This window comes from Hyla sarda, chromosome 3 (genome assembly GCF_029499605.1).
Source record: "Hyla sarda isolate aHylSar1 chromosome 3, aHylSar1.hap1, whole genome shotgun sequence".
NCBI lineage: Eukaryota > Metazoa > Chordata > Amphibia > Anura > Hylidae > Hyla > Hyla sarda.
This window is the reverse complement of record NC_079191.1, coordinates 114,075,244-114,093,233: the sequence shown is the minus strand read 5'-3', so window position 1 is coordinate 114,093,233 and position 17,990 is coordinate 114,075,244. Positions and strand designations below refer to the sequence as shown.

At 39.9% G+C, this 17,990-nt stretch overlaps 1 protein-coding gene across 2 annotated transcripts in view; it reads right to left on the bottom strand.

The window, feature by feature from the left end:
* CLSTN2 (calsyntenin 2) overlaps positions 1-17,990 on the bottom strand; it is a 1,059,217-nt gene that overhangs the window by 20,856 nt on the left and 1,020,371 nt on the right. Inside the window, exons 10-12 of one of the 2 annotated variants that reach the window (XM_056564871.1) lie at positions 15,144-15,310; positions 13,411-13,559; positions 78-298 (exon numbers count right to left, since the gene is read on the bottom strand). In XM_056564871.1, coding sequence (XP_056420846.1) covers positions 78-298; positions 13,411-13,559; positions 15,144-15,310 — 537 coding nt within the window. The remainder of the gene's footprint in view (positions 1-77; positions 299-13,410; positions 13,560-15,143; positions 15,311-17,990) is intronic. The other variant, XM_056564872.1, reaches the window with a different exon arrangement.

Here is a 17,990-nt window from a genome sequence, read left to right as displayed (position 1 = left end):
AAATCTTCAATGTTTTCATTGTACACATGAAGAATATAGACAAGAATATAGACAAGACTGAAAATTTTAAATCTTACTTTTACCAGAGCTCTTATCCAGACGTTTTTCTATTTTGGTGACGGTGCTGATGATCCTAATATCGGGAAATAAAATTACACCATTTGCAGTTTCAAACTCTGATGCTGGACGAGCAAAGTGATCCATTCCATTGACTGTGATCTTAGGTTCATTAGCCTGCAGGACAACAACATATGCCTCTATGTCTGGGATGGTAATGCAGACATCTTCTCCGAAGCATCTGGAATACAGAAAAATAAGTTACTCAGAAGTGAAACTGTAGTGGTGGCAGTTTACCAAACATACACATAGCCTAAGCAAATCTTCATTGCCATCAATTACATTAGGCTACAATTATGCATTTATACACTTTATTTGATAGAAAGATTATGGCAATGTTTAGAAACATTTGGGTATCTGGATATCCCTTTCTAATTAAACGGAAAACATAGCTCATACCAATATAAAGATTCTTAAGGTATCTTTATAGTGGCCTGAGCTTTGTTTTCTGTTAAAGTAGATAGATCAAATGTAAGCCTTTCTTTCTCTTCTATTCTCTTCGTCTTTACTTTCTAAAACCAATTATGCCTTTTATTTTCCATATGGCCATATGGGTATATTTTTACGGAACAAGTTGTGCTATTTACTGACACTCTTTATTGTAACATGTAATGTACAACAATAGCAGAAAAAAATTATTTGGAAAGCAAAATAAAAAAAACAAAAGACAATTCCACTATTTTGTGGGGCAATAATTTTATCATTCAACTTTATTCTACATTTCAGTATAATTCCAATAATAATAATTTTGGATCATTTTTTTTTTCATTTTACTAATAAAACAGAAAACATCATGTGTATTGCCATGTTCTGACCCCTATTCATTTTTTTCCATCTATGGAGCTGTGTGAGTGCTCATTTTTGTGCCGTAATTTAAATATGTTATTGTTCTTTGTGTAGATGTGACGTTTTGATTGCTTTTTATTTTTAAATTTTTGGGATGTGGTGTGGCTAAACAGTTTTTTGTCTTTTCTGTGTTTATGCTACTGAATGTGCAATGATAATTTAATAGTCCAAACAATTACAAACACATTTTTTGTTTACATTTTTTTTGTTGCAAAATGGTAAAAGTGTGTGTGTGTGTGTGGGGGGGGGGGGGATTTGAATGGTTTATATTTTTAAAGACATACTTTTTTGCCATGTATGAAGTAGGCTCATCTCCTCAGCCGTGCCATACTTCCTCACCCATCTAATGCAGTTCCCCTGTGTGGGGGGCAACCTCCACAGGAAGGATCATGTGAGGGTCAGGATGTATACTGCAGCGACCTTTGTCAATCAGCACAGTGATGGTTTATATAGGCACAGTGACTTGTGATATGTGACTGTGCTTATTACCTCAGACCATCAACATATTCACCCCACAAACACCCTTAGTTGCGATGATCAGCAGGGGGCCAGGAGTTTGAACCACTAATGATACAATGCTAAACAGTTTTAAGGATAGGACATTAATATTAATGTCATGTAGAACCCCTTTAAGATATGTCATGAAAGCAAATGTTCTAATTTGTACTCTCTAAATCTAACCCATAAATTGAGAAATGTGTTTGTTAAACAGTCAATGTCACAAAAGGTCAGAATCTTAGGATTTTTGCTACCATTCTGCTTGTAGAACTATAAAAAGATGGTCTTTCTAAACTACAATCAACCTATATTTGACCACTCAGTATTTGTAGTTGTTCATCTTGGTAACTTCAAAGCGAATCGCTGCCAGGGTTAATCTTAAGCACAATCAATATGTAAATAGCTAACGGGCATTTAATTAATATTTCAGCAGTAAGCCTACTGCAAGTTAATTAGATGGCTCTACGTTTAATTGTTATCACCACTAACATATGGTTCTCCACAGTAATATATATCTACAATAACCAGCTTACAGTAATAGAGATATCTTGTTAAAAGTCAATCAAGCAAATGTACAAAGTCAGATTTGTGTGAATTCTGCTGGAATAATGTGTCCTGTGTAAGAAAATAACTCTTCAACCTCCATCTAAGGTCATCGAGAAAGAAAATATACTCGCAATGTTTAATGGGGTATACCTCTAACACAAAAATGCAAATGTCTTGGAGGATTTAAGGGCAAAACTGAAACACTGTTTTATGTCTAGTTCAGAGACTAAGTGGGCAGTACATGACACAAAGATTTTTACTTTTCTCTGAATTTCTGTGTCATGTACAGTTCTCTTGTAACCTTTACCAGACATAGCATAGTGTATATGTCCATTATATATAGGCATTTTGTGCAGGATTAGTAAAAAAACATGAATGATTTTGTTAATAAAAAAATAAAAAACAGCTCCATTTCTGTGAGCGGGTTGTATGTGGTATTGCAATTCAGGTCCATTCAATTGGATGGGACCCACCAGCAAGACCACACTCAACATGTGAACAGGTGTAAGGCTGACAGCCGTCATAGTTTTCTAGTTCTGTACAACCCTTTTAACCCCTTAAGGACTCAGCTCATTTTCACCTTAAATGGACACTGTCAGATACAAAAACTTTTGATATGTTGTAAAGCATGCAAAACCAATAGGCTTTGCAATTGCTTTCATTAGAACATTTTAAGTATTTCATACTGAAACATCCAGTCAAACACCTGCCCCCCCGTGCCTGCTTGGACATATACTAGTCCTGCTGTGTCCATGCATCATCACCTATGTCATGGACACACTTCCTTGATTGACAGCTGTGAGCGCAAAAATCCTCCCACTGTCAGCTTGTGTCCCGCTACTGTCAGTGAGGACAAGCTGGAAGTTGTAGTTTTGCTAATATTAGGAGAGACGTGAGGAGACAGCATACTGAGGGAGGGGGCAGAGACCTGCACAGCGAGGCCATGCCCCCTCCCTTTGAGAGGAATTCAGAATAGTGAGCTAAATTAAAAGTGTAATAAAATAAATAAATAAACATGCTAGACACATAAAAATTAGATGTACATGGTCAGGATTAGGAACTGAGTGATATATTTAAAAAAATAATTTTGTTGGATCTGACAGGTACGCTTTAAAGACGCAGGCCTTTTTATGCAAATCTGATCACTGTTAATTTATACATTAATAACTCTGGGATGCTTTTTCCTATTATTCGGATTCCGAGATTGTTCTTTTGGAACATATTCTACTTTAACAAAGTGGTAAACTTTCGTCATTACTTGCATACTTTCTTAGTGAAAGATCCCAAAATGTAAAGAAAATTTTGAAAGTTTTGCATTTTTGACCTGATGCTGCTGGATCGTTGGAGGTGAGTGACAGCCTCCTGCTGTTGCTTAGCAACAGCTCCCAGCATGCAAAAAGGGCATGCTGGGAGCTGTAGTTATGCAACAGCAGGAGGCAGACCACCACAACTCCCAGCATTCCCTTATGGGCATGCTGGGACTTGTAGTTTTGCAACAGCTGGAGGCACATTCTTTCTATGGAAAAGTGTACCTTCAGCTGTTGTATAACTACAACTCCCAACTTGCACAATCAGCTAAAGTGCATGCTGGGAGTTGTAGTGGTGCATCTGGTGGTTGCATAACTACAACTCCCGGCATGCCCGTTGACTGACTGCGGAGAGTTGTAGTTTTGCAACAGCTGAAGGCACACTGAGTTAAGTAGCAAACCAGTGTGTCTCCAGCTGTTGCATAACTACAAGACCCAGCATGCCATTCCGCTGTCCGTACATGCTGGGGGTTGTAGCTTTTGCAACAGCTGAAGGCACACGGGTTGCAAAACACTGAGTTTGTTACCAAACTTGGTGTTTCACAACCAGTGTTCCTCCAGCTGTTGCAAAACTACAACTCCCAGCATGCACTGATAGACCGTACATGCTGTGGAGTTGTAGTTTTGCAACAGCTGGATGTCCCCCCCCCCCCAATGTGAATGTAGAGGGTACTCTCACATGGGTGGAGGATTACAGTAAGTATCCGGCTGCAAGTTTGAGCTGCGGCAAATTTTCTGCCGCAGCTCAAACTGCCAGCGAGAAACTACTGTGAACCCCCGCCCGTGCGACTGTACCCTAAAAACATTACACTAACACAAAATAAAATAAAAAGTAAAAAAACACTACATAAACACATACCCCTATACAACCCCCCTCCCCAATAAAAATGAAAAATGTCTGGTACGCCACTGTTTCCAAAACTGAGCCTCCAGCGGTTGCAAAACTACAACTCCCAGCATGCACTGATAGACCGTACATGCTGGGAGTTGTAGTTTTGCAACAGCTGGATGTCCCCCCCCCCCCAATGTGAACGTACAGGGTACAATCACATGGGCGGAGGATTGCAGTAAGTATCCGGCTGCAAGTTTGAGCTGCGGCAAATTTTCTGCCGCAGCTCAAACTGCCAGCGAGAAACTACTGTGAACCCCCGCCCGTGCGACTGTACCCTAAAAACACTACACTACACTAACACAAAATAAAATAAAAAGTAAAAAACCCTACATATACACATACCCCTATACAACCCCCCTCCCCTTCCCAATAAAAATGAAAAACGTCTGGTACGCCACTGTTTCCAAAACGGAGCCTCCAGCTGTTGCAAAACAACTACTCCCAGTATTGCCAGATAGCCGTTGACTGTCTAGGCATGCTGGGAGTTTTACAACAGCTGGAGGCACCCTATGTCCACCCCTATGCAAATCCCTAATTCAGGTCTCAAATGCGCATGGCGCTCTCACTTTGGAGCCCTGTCGTATTTCAAGGCAACAGTTTAGGGTCACATATGGGGTATCGCCATACTCGGGAGAAATTGTGTTACAAATTTTGGGGGGTATTTTCTGCTATTACCCTTTTTAAGATTGTAAACATTTTAGGAAACCAAGCATTTTAGGTAAAAAAAATATATATTTTTTTACATATGCAAAAGTCGTGAAACACCTGTAGGGTATTAAGGTTCACATTACCCCTTGTTACGTTCCCCGAGGGGTCTAGTTTCCAAAATGGCATGCCATGTGTTTTTTTTTGCTGTTCTGGCACCATAGGGGCTTCCTAAATGCGGCATGCCCCCAGAGCAAAATTTGCTTTCAAAAAGCCAAATGTGACTCCTTCTCTTCTGAGACCTGTAGTGCGCCAGCAGAGCACTTTTCACCCCCATATGGGGTGTTTTCTGAATCGGGAGAAATCGGGCTTCAAATTTTGGGGGGTATTTTCTGCTATTACCCTTTTTAAAAATGTAAACATTTTGGGAAAACAAGCATTTTAGGTAAAAAAAAAATTTTTTTTTACATATGCAAAAGTTGTGAAACACCTGTAGGGTATTAAGATTCACATTACCCCTTGTTATGTTCCCCGAGGGGTCTAGTTTCCAAAATGGTATGCCATGTGTTTTTTTTGCTGTTCTGGCACCATAGGGGCTTCCTAAATGCGGCATGCCCCCAGAGCAAAATTTTCTTTCAAAAAGCCAAATGTGACTCCTTCTCTTCTGAGACCTGTAGTGCGCCAGCAGAGCACTTTTCACCTCCATATGGGGTGTTTTCTGTATCGGGAGAATTTGGGCTTCAAATATTGGGGGGTATTTTCTGCTATTACCCTTTTTAAAAATGTAAAATTTTGGGGAAACCAAGCATTTTAGGTAAAAAATATATATTTTTTTTTTACATATGCAAAAGTTGTGAATCACCTGTGGGGTATTAAGGTTCACTTTACCCATTGTTACGTTCCCTGAGGGGTCTAGTTTCCAAAATGGTATGCCATGTTTTTTTTTTGCTGTCCTGGCACCATAGGGGCTTCCTAAAGGTGACATGCCCCCAAAAAACCATTTGTCACTCCTTCCCTTCTGAGCCCTCTACTGTGCCCGCTGATCAATTAACATAAACATATGAGGTATGTGCTTACTCGAGAGAAATTGGGTTTCAAATACAAGTAAACATTTTCTCCTTTTTACCCCTTGTAAAAATTCAAAAATTGGGTCTACAAGAACATGCGAGTGTAAAAAAGTGAAGATTTTGAATTTTCTCCTTCACTTTGCTGCTATTCCTGTGAAACACCTAAATGGTTAATACACTTACTGAATGTCATTTTGAATACTTTAGGGGGTGTAGTTTTTATAATGGGGTCTTTTATGGGGTATTTCTAATATGAAGACCCTTCAAATCCACTTCAAAACTGAACTGGTCCCTGAAAAATAGTGAGTTTGAAAATTTTGTGAAAAATTTCAAAATTGCTGCTGAACTTTGAAGCCCTCTGGTGTCTTCCAAAAGTAAAAACTCATAAATTTTATGATGCAAACATAAAGTAGACATATTGTATATGTGAACCCAAAAAAATATATATTTTGAATATCCATTTTCCTTACAAGCAGAGAGCTTCAAAGTTAGAAAAATGCAAAATTTTCATTTTTTTCATCAAATTTGGGGATTTTTCACCAAGAAAGGATGCAAGTTACCATAAAATTTTACCACTAAGTTAAAGAAGAATATGTCATGAAAAAATAATCTCGGAATCAGAATGATAACTAAAAGCATTCCAGAGTTATTAATGTTTAAAGTGACAGTGGTCAGATTTGCAAAAAACGCTCTGGTCCTTAAGGTGTAAAATGGCCTGGTCCTTAAGGGGTTAAAAAAATTCACTAAAATGCATTTTTTTCTCCAAATTTCCATTTTTTTACAAGGGGTAATAGGAGAAAATGCCCCCCAAAATTTGTATCCCCATTTCTTCCATACGTCCACATATGAGGTATGGAAATACTCTATATGTGGACGTCAAGTGCTGTGCTGGTGAACTACAATGCTCAGAAGAGAAGGAGCCATATTTGGTTCTTGGAAAGCAAATTTTGCTGAAATGGTTTTTGGGGGGCATGTTGCATTTAGGAAGCCCCTTTGGTGCCAGAACAGCAAAAAAAAAAAAAACACTTGTCACACTTTTTTTTGGAAACTACACCCCTCGAGGAACGTAACAAAGGGTACAGTGAGTCATAACACCCCACAGATGTTTGATGACTTTTTGTTAAATTGGATGTGTAAATTAAAAAAGAATTTTTTTGGACTAAAATTGATTTTTTTGTGAATAGGTTATAGGAGAAAAAGCCTTTCAAAATTTGTAACCCCATTTCTTTTGAGTATAGAAATACCCCATGGATGCCAAGTGCTCTGCCGGCGCATTACAATGCTCAGAAGAGAAGGAACACCATTGGGCTTTTGGAGGGACAATTTGTTTGGAATTGAAGTCAGGGGCCATGTGATTACAGACTACAGAATAGCATGCAATGTCAGGCTTCTGCTTCCAAAGCCGGCAGGATATTGTCATGTATCAAAAGAGGCATGGACTCAAGGAACAGGGACATAATACTCCCCCTTTATAAAGCATTGGTACGGCCTCACCTGGAATATGCTGTTCAGTTTTGGGCACCTGTCCATAAAAGGGATACTGCGGAGTTGGAAAGGGTGCAGAGACGCGCGACTAAACTAATATGGGGCATGGATCATCTTAGCTATGAGGAGCGATTAAAGGAGTTACAATTGTTTAGTCTTGAGAAGAGACGTTTAAGAGGGGATATGATAAACGTATATAAGTATATTAATGGCCCATACAAAAAATATGGAGAAAAACTGTTCCAGGTTAAACCCCCCCAAAGGACGAGGGGGCACTCCCTCTGTCTGGAGAAGAAAAAGTTTAGTCTCAAGGGGCCTTCTTTACCGTGAGGACTGTGAATTTCTGGAACGGTCTACCTCAGGAACTGGTCACAGCAGGAACAATTAACAGCTTTAAAACAGGATTAGATACATTCCTGGAACAAAATAATATTAAAGCTTATGAAGAAATATAAAATACCATCCCTTCCCCAATATCGCGCCACACCCCTACCCCTTAATTCCCTGGTTGAACTTGATGGACATATGTCTTTTTTCGACCGTACTAACTATGTAACTATGTAACTATGTGGTTTACAAGGCCCCCATGGTGCCAGAACAGTGGAGCCCCCCACATGTGACCCCATTTTGGAAACTACACCCCTCACAGAACTTAATAAGTAAGGGATGTAGTTTCCAAAATGGGGTCACATGTGGGAGGTTCCATTGTTCTGGCACCATGGGGGATTTGTAAACACATGTGGCCTTCAAATCTGGAAACATTTTCTCTCCAAAAGCCCAAAGGCACTCCTTCTCTTCTCTTCCACAGAGCACTTTACATCCCCATATGGGGTATGTTCTTACTCAGAAGAAATGGGGTTACAAATTTTGTGGGGCTTTTTTCCTATTTTCCCTTGTGAAAATGAAAAATTTAGGGTAGCACCAGTATCTTAGTGAATTTTTTTTTTCATTTTCCCATCCAACTTTAACGAAAATTGGTCAAACACCTGTGGGGTGTTAAGGCTCACTATACCTCTTGTCACGTACCATTAAGGGGTGTAGTTTTCCAAATGGGGTCACAAGTGGTTATTTCTTTTTTTGCGACTATGTCAGAACCGCTGTAAAATCAGTTACCCTTGTGCAAATCACCAATTTACGCCTTAAATGTACATAGTGCGCTCTCACTCCTGCGCCATGTTGTGCGTCCGCAGAACATTTTAAGTCCACATATTGTAAACACACGTGGCCTTCAATTCCGGAAAATTTTCTCCCAAAAGCCCAATGGCGCTCCTTCTCTTCTGAGCATTGCAGTGCGCCAACAGAGCACTTTATATCCACATTTGGGGTATTTCTGTACTCAGGAGAAATTGTGTTTCAAATTTTGGGTTCTTTTTTCCATTTTACCTCTTGTGAAAATGAAAAGTATGGGGCAACAACAGCATGTTAGTGTAATTTTTTTTTCTTTTTTTACACTAACAATCTGGTGTAGATCCCAACTTTTCCTTTTCATATGTGGTAAAAAGAGAAAAAGCCCCCAAAAATTTGTAAAGCAATTGTTCCTAAGTACAGAAATACCCCATATGTGGCCCTAAACTGTTTCCTTGAAATAAGACAGGGCTCCGAAGTGAGAGAGCGCCATGCGCAGTTGAGGCCTAAATTAGGGATTTGCATGGGGTGGACTCAGATTCAAGCATATCAATTGGTCCCACTATCAAAAATATTCTACGCCAGTGATTCCCAAATAGGGTGCATCCAGCTGTTGCTAAACTCCCAGCATGCCTGGACATTCAATGGCTGTACATAAATGCTGGTAGTTGTTGTTTTGCAACAGCTAGAGGCTCCATTTTGTTAACACTGCCGTACGATACATTTTTCATTTTTATTGGAGGGCCAGTGTAAGGGTGGGTATATGTAGTGTTTTACCCTTTATTTTGTGTTAGTTTGGTGTAGTGAAGTGTTTTTAGGGTACATTCACACAGGCGGGGGATTATGGTGAGTTTCCTGCTAGTTTGCGCCGCGGCGGAAAATTTGCCACCGCTCAAACTTGAAACAGGAAACACACTGCAAACCCCCACCCGTGTGATTTTACCCTGTACATTAACATGAGGGGCAAACCTGCAGCTGTTGCAAAACTACAACTCTCAGCATACACTGACAGACCGTGCATGCTGGGAGTTGTACTTTTGAAACAGCTGGAGGCACACCTAACCTTCAGTTAAGTTCTGTTACCTAACTAAGTATTTTCCAACCAGTGTGCCTCCAGCTGTTGCAAAACTACAACTCCCAGCATGTAATAATCGCCAAAGGGCATGCTGAGAGATGTAGTTATGCAACTGCGGAAGGTACACATCTACAACTCCCAGCATGCCGAGACAGCCGTTTGCTGTTCGTGCATGCTGGGAGTTGTAGATTTGCAAGTTTTAGAGGGCCACGGTTTAGAAACCACTGCACAGTGATCTCCAAACTGTGGCCCTACAGATGGTGCAAAACTACAAATCCCAGCATGTCCAGACAGAACACTGCTGTGTGGGCATGCTGGGAGTTGTTGTTTTGCAAGATCTAGAGGGCCACAGTTTAGAGACACCTGCACAGTGATCTCCAAACTGTACACCTCCAAACTGTACGGCTGTCTGGGCATGCTGGGAGTTGTAGTTTTGCTACATCTGAAGGGCTACAGTTGCCCTGCAGATGATGCTAGGCAACTACTCCCCTCCTGCAGCAGGATTGCCACACGTCACGCAAGCTGGAGGATCGCCGCTCGCCGCCACCGCTCGCCTCCCGGTAAGGGACCTCCACCGCCGCTGCTGCTCAAATCACGGTTCCCCTGCTCTGCTTGACTGCCATGGATGGGCAGAGCGGGGAAACCGAACTTAAACCCCCCCGCCCCGATCTGCTATTGGTCGGTCGCTTCTGACCGACCAATAGCAGGGATAGGAGGGGTGGCACCCCCGATCCTTCTTATTTTCCGGGGCATCGGAGACCCGTAAGACCAGGAATCGCCGTAGATCGCCGGTCTGAAATGGCCGACATGGTCTCAGGACCCCGCTCGGCGATGTGCCGGGATACCTGCTGAATGATTTCAGCAGGCATCCCAGTCCGGTCCCCGACCGGCTGGCGGGGGGACCGAAATTCCCACAGGCGTACCTGTACGTTCTGCGTCCTTAAGGACTAAGGATGCAGGTCGTATGCATACACCCTGCGTCCTGAAGAGGTTAAACCTTGTAGACAATGGCAAACGTCAAATTAAATCCTGTTTTTATTATCGAATATGTTTACTAAAATTAAAATTAAAATTTTAAATTATAAAATCAAAAAGGAGAAAGTGGCAACATTAAACAAATGTAACATTTTGATTCCTACAAAAAGTACTAATTGAAAAGAAAAGCCAAACCTAAAATAAATAATTACTAAAGAATAATAAGGAATGGTTGAGTGAAAACTTTTGCTGTTAAAAGGAAAACTGTATGATATTTTCTCCCGCACTATCCACAGAACTGGTGGATAGTGCGAAGACGCTGATTAGAACGATCCCTACCTTACCCGGATCCACCCTGCTGTTCGCCCGCAATTGTGGTTTCATTCTATGTGTATATCTTGCTGTAACTGGCACAGGCGGGGCTTCTGCACTGACGTCAGCGCCAATGATGAATATTCATCCCCCCTTCCTCCAGTTAGAAGCGGCAAAGAGAGGGAGAACTGGAGGGAGGATGAATATTCATAAGCGGAGCTGACGTCAGTGCAGAAGCCCCGCCCGTGCCAGTTACAGCAAGACATACACATAGAATAAAACAACAATTGCGGGTGAACAGCCGGGCGGATCCGGGTAAGGTAGGGCTCATTTTAATCAGTGTCTCCTGCACTATCCACCAGTACTGTGGATAGTGCGGGAGAAAATATCTGACAGTAACTGTTTTGATATTACAATCCATGCATGCCCTGAGATTATAGGGGGGCTCACAAGAACAACAAAGACATTGCTTTTGAATAATATGTTTTAATAGACAGTGGCAAAACTTTTTTATGGCAATCCTATACTGTGGACAAAGATGAAGTTAACATGAAGTGACAGACAGCCTTTTTTTCTATTCCTCGGGGTATCTTAAACCAAAGCCTGTCCTAGCCATATACCAGATAGGGGGTTGCACCAGTCACTAAGTGGGAAATCACTTTTTACCTTCATGGGTCCTTGACTACTAGTAGTGACTAGTAGTGAGTAGTAGTGACTACTACTCTGCTAATATTCACAGATCCTGACCTCTTTATAGCAAGCGTATGATATTCTGCACAACACTCAGAGTATGGCCCTTTTCTAACGGGTGGTGAATACAAATCCAGTCTAAGAGGGGTTGGGATAACTGGCTCTGCCAGAATCGGTAGGGTTAATGCTTTCTAGCCCTGTGGTTTATTTTGGTTGCTGGGACTAAGCCTCTGTGCTCCTGGATGTAGTTCAGCTTGCTAAGCCAATTAGAATCCTCCCGCTAGCAGCACAGGGATATATAAGAAGTATTCTGCTGTTTCCTAACCTTTCTCAGTTTTTGTAGTTTATTGTTTTGACCTGAGATTGTCCCTCACTTATTCAGGAAGGGATCTACACAATGGTTGTGGACCCGCTGTCTAGGGCAGGCTGCAAGTAGGCAGGGACAGAGGGAGTGGGTGAGATCAGGGCTTCACTTTATCCCTGCCCGACGTGAAAGGGGTATTTATCTTGTATGTCTAAAAAAAAAGTTATGTGCGTATTCATATGCACTTGCGTCAAATTTGTCAAAAAGGTCCACATTCATCATAAATAGCAAAATAGCTTTGATCTAAGTAAGTTTTATAGTGTGGTCTTGGCTGGCGTAAAAGTGGGCAAAAAGATTACGCTAAATTACAACAATTTTTAGTTTGGACAAAAAATGTGTGACAAATGTACACAAAGAAGCTGTGTAAATACACTGATATTGCCTCCACTAAAGCATATAGCAATATCTTTAAACAACAGACTTCCCTCCTACTCAGCACCACATGTCAGAGATGAGCCCTGTTTGGGTTGCGCTGATATGAGGTGCATCCTAAAGTGACAGTCTGGGTTTCTTGAGAACCAGAGACATAGCTTGTGCTCAGTGAAGAGAGGACAGATTGACACTACAAGAGAGGAGATTAGATATATACAATACTTACAAGGGAAGTATTTATACTTTCCTCCATGGCAACAGCTCTTACATCAAAGACTGCACATGAAGATTGCCTATCATATCTATAACACATAACTTGTGTCTGTTAGTTTGTATGAGCTTAATATTTGTAACGTTAATGTAATGACTAGTTCTGTCTGCACCCGTAGAGTTAATTCTGCATAGCTCTGTTGTTTATGTTGGTTATTGGGATAACACTATGAGCTGCTTAGGTGTGGTTGAGGTTTCTTCCCAGCCTATCTGTAGTCTGGTTTCTTGCATCAATCAGCATTCTCCTTTCACCTACACTGTTATATATAAGGGAGTCCCTTTCACTTGTGCTTTGCTTGTGAAAGTTACTAGTTGACTGAAGCTAGCACTCCTTATATCTCTATTATATTTTGATATTCAGATTTTTTGGCTTTGTTCTTGACTTCTCTTCTTGTATTTTCATTGTTACTTAGCTATCTGTTGTTACCAACTTTGGCTAGACTGACTGATTTGACTGTGTGTTTGTCTTAGTGTATCCCCGTTAATTTGTGTGCCTCCAGCTATTCTCCGACTCCTACTGTATTGTAGTTTATTATTTTGACTCTGTCTTTCCCAGCACGTAATAGGAAGGGACTGTCCTCCTGGTTGTGGACCCGTTGTTTAGGGCGGATACGCAAGTAGGCAGGGACAGAGGGTGTGAGTAATATTAGGGCTTCACTCTATCCCTGCCCAATGTGACAGTTAATACATGAGTCAATCTCTTATCAATGGTATACCAGTTTCCTGACTAAAGAAATGTTAAACTGTGCTGTCATTTATGAAACAGGTGTACACAGGGGAGAGTAATGCTCAATACAAACCTTTATTTGTAATATGGTACTTACTGGACTTTGGATGAGACCCTGATCCTTCTTTTGCCAGTGTTTGGAAATTGGCGGGAATTAATAAAAGAAACCTTCCGGAGAGCTTGATTTATACTCTCAATATCCTCACCTTCCATTATAAGCATGGATTGTGAAGGGTTGAAGTGATACTGCAGGATAGAAGTCAAACATTGAGTATGTTGAATTCATCATCAAATAGATGCAAATTAAAAATTATTTCTTTACCTCAATATTCAACTTTACATTGTCAGAAAAAAAAATCAAGTCAAAAGGATCAATATCATCATCTTTGTGTCACAAACAACTACATCCAACTACATCAACCTGGACCCAAAACTAACTTATGAGCAGCAAAACTCTTTTTTTTTTCCATGCAAAAAAAGGTGGCATGTCACTTTTCAGAAAGGTTCACATTTCAATTATTAGGAACTTTAAAAGGGACTGGTAATCACTTTCACTCTGCCTGGACCATAAGTCATCGGGATAGTCCCTGTTGCTTCTCCCCACCAACCAGCTTTCATTGCTCTATCCCTGTTTAGGTATAAGGATACATCCACAATAAAAAATGGTGTGTGGTGCAGGTAGAACCAGTGAAGATCGCCTAAATGACTGATTCTGGCAACAATAAAGTGATGACAGGCTTCTTTTTAAAAAGGCTTGTGTAAACTACAGATGAAAAACTACATTAAAATCAACACTAAACTACTCTTTCAATGAAATAATATTTTCCAAGTTTACTTCTGATCCACCCCCCCCCCCCCCAACTAATCTCAGATTAGGCCTCCTTGTTCTTGTGTTAGCTTCTTATTAAAAAAATATTTTACCCCTGAACCTTTTTAATCATTTGACATAATTTAAGGTTTTGATTATGCCTTCTTTACAAAGGTGTGATTACTTTTATGATCAAGTAGGGATGAGCAAACAGAAGCCAAGGAGAAGGATAAAGGACTACATGACATCAAGGTAGCCCATGATGCCTTGCAAGAAGTAAGAAGGAGTACATGGTTCCACTTTAAATTTCCCCCAGGGCCACATATATAACTGGTCCAACAATAGAACAGAAGGGAAGAAAACTTAGTGTAAAAGTCCAATGCAGCTTTATTCTTCGGGACAGGTACAGGTGCAAACAGGTGTGTAACAAACGGAGCAGCGTTTCACAATATACACTTCTTCCGGCTCAGTAAGCCGGAAGAAGTGTATATCGCAAAACGTTGCTCCGTTTGTTACGCACCTGTTTGCACCTGTATCTGTCCCGAAGAATAAAGCTGCATTGGACTTTTACAGTGAGTTGCCGTAGTTCTGTTCTATAGTTGGACTTTATTTACACTCTATACCTCGGGACTGGGCACCACTGGAGCAGTTAAGAGGACAAGCAGATTTATTTCACGGTTTAGTGGAGAAGCAAACAATTGGCCATATCACTTTGGTGGGAGTGGTGCCAGCTATTTCTCTCCTTTTGTTCAATATATATAACCAGCCCAGATGTCACTTTGTATCTGCAGAACATGGAAAACAGCATGACTGCTGAGAACTGTACCAATATTCTTCACAACAAAGCTTCTTAATGCAAATGTGGTAATTCTAATAAACATGTAAGGGAAAAGCTAGTTTGTAGTTCTGTGATACACTTTCCTCCCTACTCCAACCAGTTTAGACTGCTGACATATACGCTTCTTAGAAACATTAATACTGGTATAAACACTCATTTTATTTCTTTTTTCTTTTCTTTTTACCTTTACAACTTGTCCGAGATTGTCCAGTGAATTGATATCCAGCCCTTCTTTACAAGCCTGGAGGCAAGAGATCACTTTGCGACTTTCTATCTTTCCAGGGCGCAGAGTAAGTCCAGCTATGCTACCACGAAAGTACTGGGTAAATTTAGGCTTTGTTATTTCACCACCTGGCAGGAAAAAAAAGTTTTCATAATTTACAGCAGTTTTAATATGAAAAATTAAGTTTTAATAAAGGGAAACTGTCAACAGGTAAGAAGGATTTAACATCCTGATATGGGCTAATAGGTCAGTGGACATTGACAGGTAATGTACTGTTAGTGTCCCTCTTTGCCTCACCATTCTTGTGTAACATCATTTTTTACTATTATGCTAATGAGGGTGTTTGGTGCACTGGGGGCATTACTTTACCCTTAGATGCACCAATCTGCCTGCCAAATGCAGTAACATTGACTCCACATGTATAACTTAAAGCCACTCATCACAACAAAGGACTAGATGAATACTCATAAGAAGGCGCTGTTACTGCAGTGGGTGGGCGAACTGGTGCACCTAGGGGCAAAGTAACAGCCCCAGTGCATAGAATGACCTAATTAGCATAATAATACAAATGTTTGTGTTACAAAAATGATGCAGGAAAGAGATAATACTGACACATTGTTTATCACAGTGCCCAATTAGCCCATATCAGCAGATCAGATTCTTCTAACCTGCCAACAGTTTCCCTTTAACTAAAACCAGTGAAGACAACTCAGTTAATACTATACCATGTGAGATGAACAAACTAGTGAAAAATGTAAATGGTGTCTTAATTTTGTATTAAAGGGGTACTCTGCTGGGAAACATTTTTTTTTTTTTTAAACCAACTGGTGCCAGAAAGTCAAACTGATTTGTTCCGTTCCTGACTTGGACAGAGGTGTCAGCAGACAGCACTGTGGTCAGGCAGAAAAAATAAAATAAAAAAGAACTTCCTGTGGAGGATACAGATGCTGATAAGTACTAGTAGGATTACGATTTCTTAATAGAAGTAATTTACAAATCTGTTTAACTTTCTGTCATCAATTGATTTAAAAAAATGTTTTCCAGTGGAGTACCCCTTTAAGAATGTGTATTAGCTACATATATGACAATAGAGGATGAAATGGTTAAATATGGATCTGTACTTTATATTCCATTGTCTTATACGGAATAAATTCCACTTCATAATAGGAAAAACACCAAAAACCGCAATTCCTTCTGGTGCTAAATTTAGGCTACAGCAAAAAAGTTGTGGTTTAGATAGGTTCATTGGTTTAATTAGATTATTCACAAAAATGCTTAGGCTACATGCACACTAGATGAATGTACTTAGCATTTTCTGTACAGATTACAAATTTCCGCACCAGCAAAGTAGATGTGACTTTATATTTGTGGAGCGGATTTTAACATTTTCAACATGTCTATTTACGTTGCAGTAAAAAAAATCAATCTAACTGAATCTGTAGCCTCTTCATAGTAAATCTGTTCTTTAAATATAGCAATCTTTTTATTTAGTTATATTATAAATTATATTTTTTGAAAATTATTGTAACATTTTCCTCAGCTTTTTTATGTCTCCTCTTTGCTGCACAGATATTGTTTACTCCAGCAAAATCTACCAATGTATGTGTTGACCGACCTGTCTACAGACATTTGCATCAAAATTTGCAACAATTTTTCAGACCACTGCTAAACGCTAACTATGCCACACTTCATTCAAGTATTTTTGCCTACTTTTTATCACTAACAAAAACCTGTGTAAAACCAATGATACATTCCTGACAATAGGGGGAATTTATAAATAAATATAAAGGGTGGTGTAGGTGAAAGGTTGATCTACACCTTTAATTTGTGTGCTAGTAATGTGTATGTGTGCTACATTTTTTAAATGGTTGCATGGCATGTGAAAAATATGGCTACTTTCAATAGTTTTATTAGTTTCTTAAGATAAAACAATGAAAAGAACACAACGGAAAACACGAGCAGTCACAGCTGCTCCAGGAAGGCAAGTCCATCACATATATCAGGACAGAGCCATTCATGGCGTACAGTTAGGCATGTATTAAAGTTAAAGGGGTATTCAAAGCAAAAACTTTTTTTTATATATCAACTGGCTCCGGAAAGTTAAACAGATTTGTAAATTACTTCTATTAAAAAATCTTAAACCTTCCAATAGTTATTAGCTTCTGAAGTTTTCTGTCTAACTGTTAAATGATGATGTCACGGGACGTGAGTCATCAGAGAGCAGTTAGACAGAAAACAACAACTCAGCTTCAGAAGTTAATAACTATTGGAAGGATTAAGATTTTTTAATAGAAGTAATTTACAAATCTGTTTAACTTTCCGGAGACAGTTGATATTTAAAAAAAGGTTTGGCCTGGAATACCCCTTTAAGGCATAGTAATCCTGGTAAGCAATCAGAAGGTGATGTACGAGGTGGTACAACAGGGGATGCCTAACAGAACAAAAAATAAATAAAAAATAATATACAGTTTTGTACTAAGTATGCATAAATGAACAAAGTATGAATCAACATAGTCCACAAGTAAATGGGACGTGAAGTAAGAATAATGTATAAGTGAGGTAACAACATGGGTTATCCTGTAATTAACGTCTGGCGTAGTCAAGATATGTAGTGATAAGAGTAAATGGAGTCTGAACACTGAAGACTTTGGAAGAAAAAAATTTAGCTGGGGGGGGGGGAGTGGTTTGTAGGGAAACTTGATATAAGAGAGTCAGGGGACCATAACAAGATAAGCCCTGGGACTATACTATCAAATAATATGTAATTTACATTGGGACATGGTAACAAGAGGTCTCCCATATATGCCA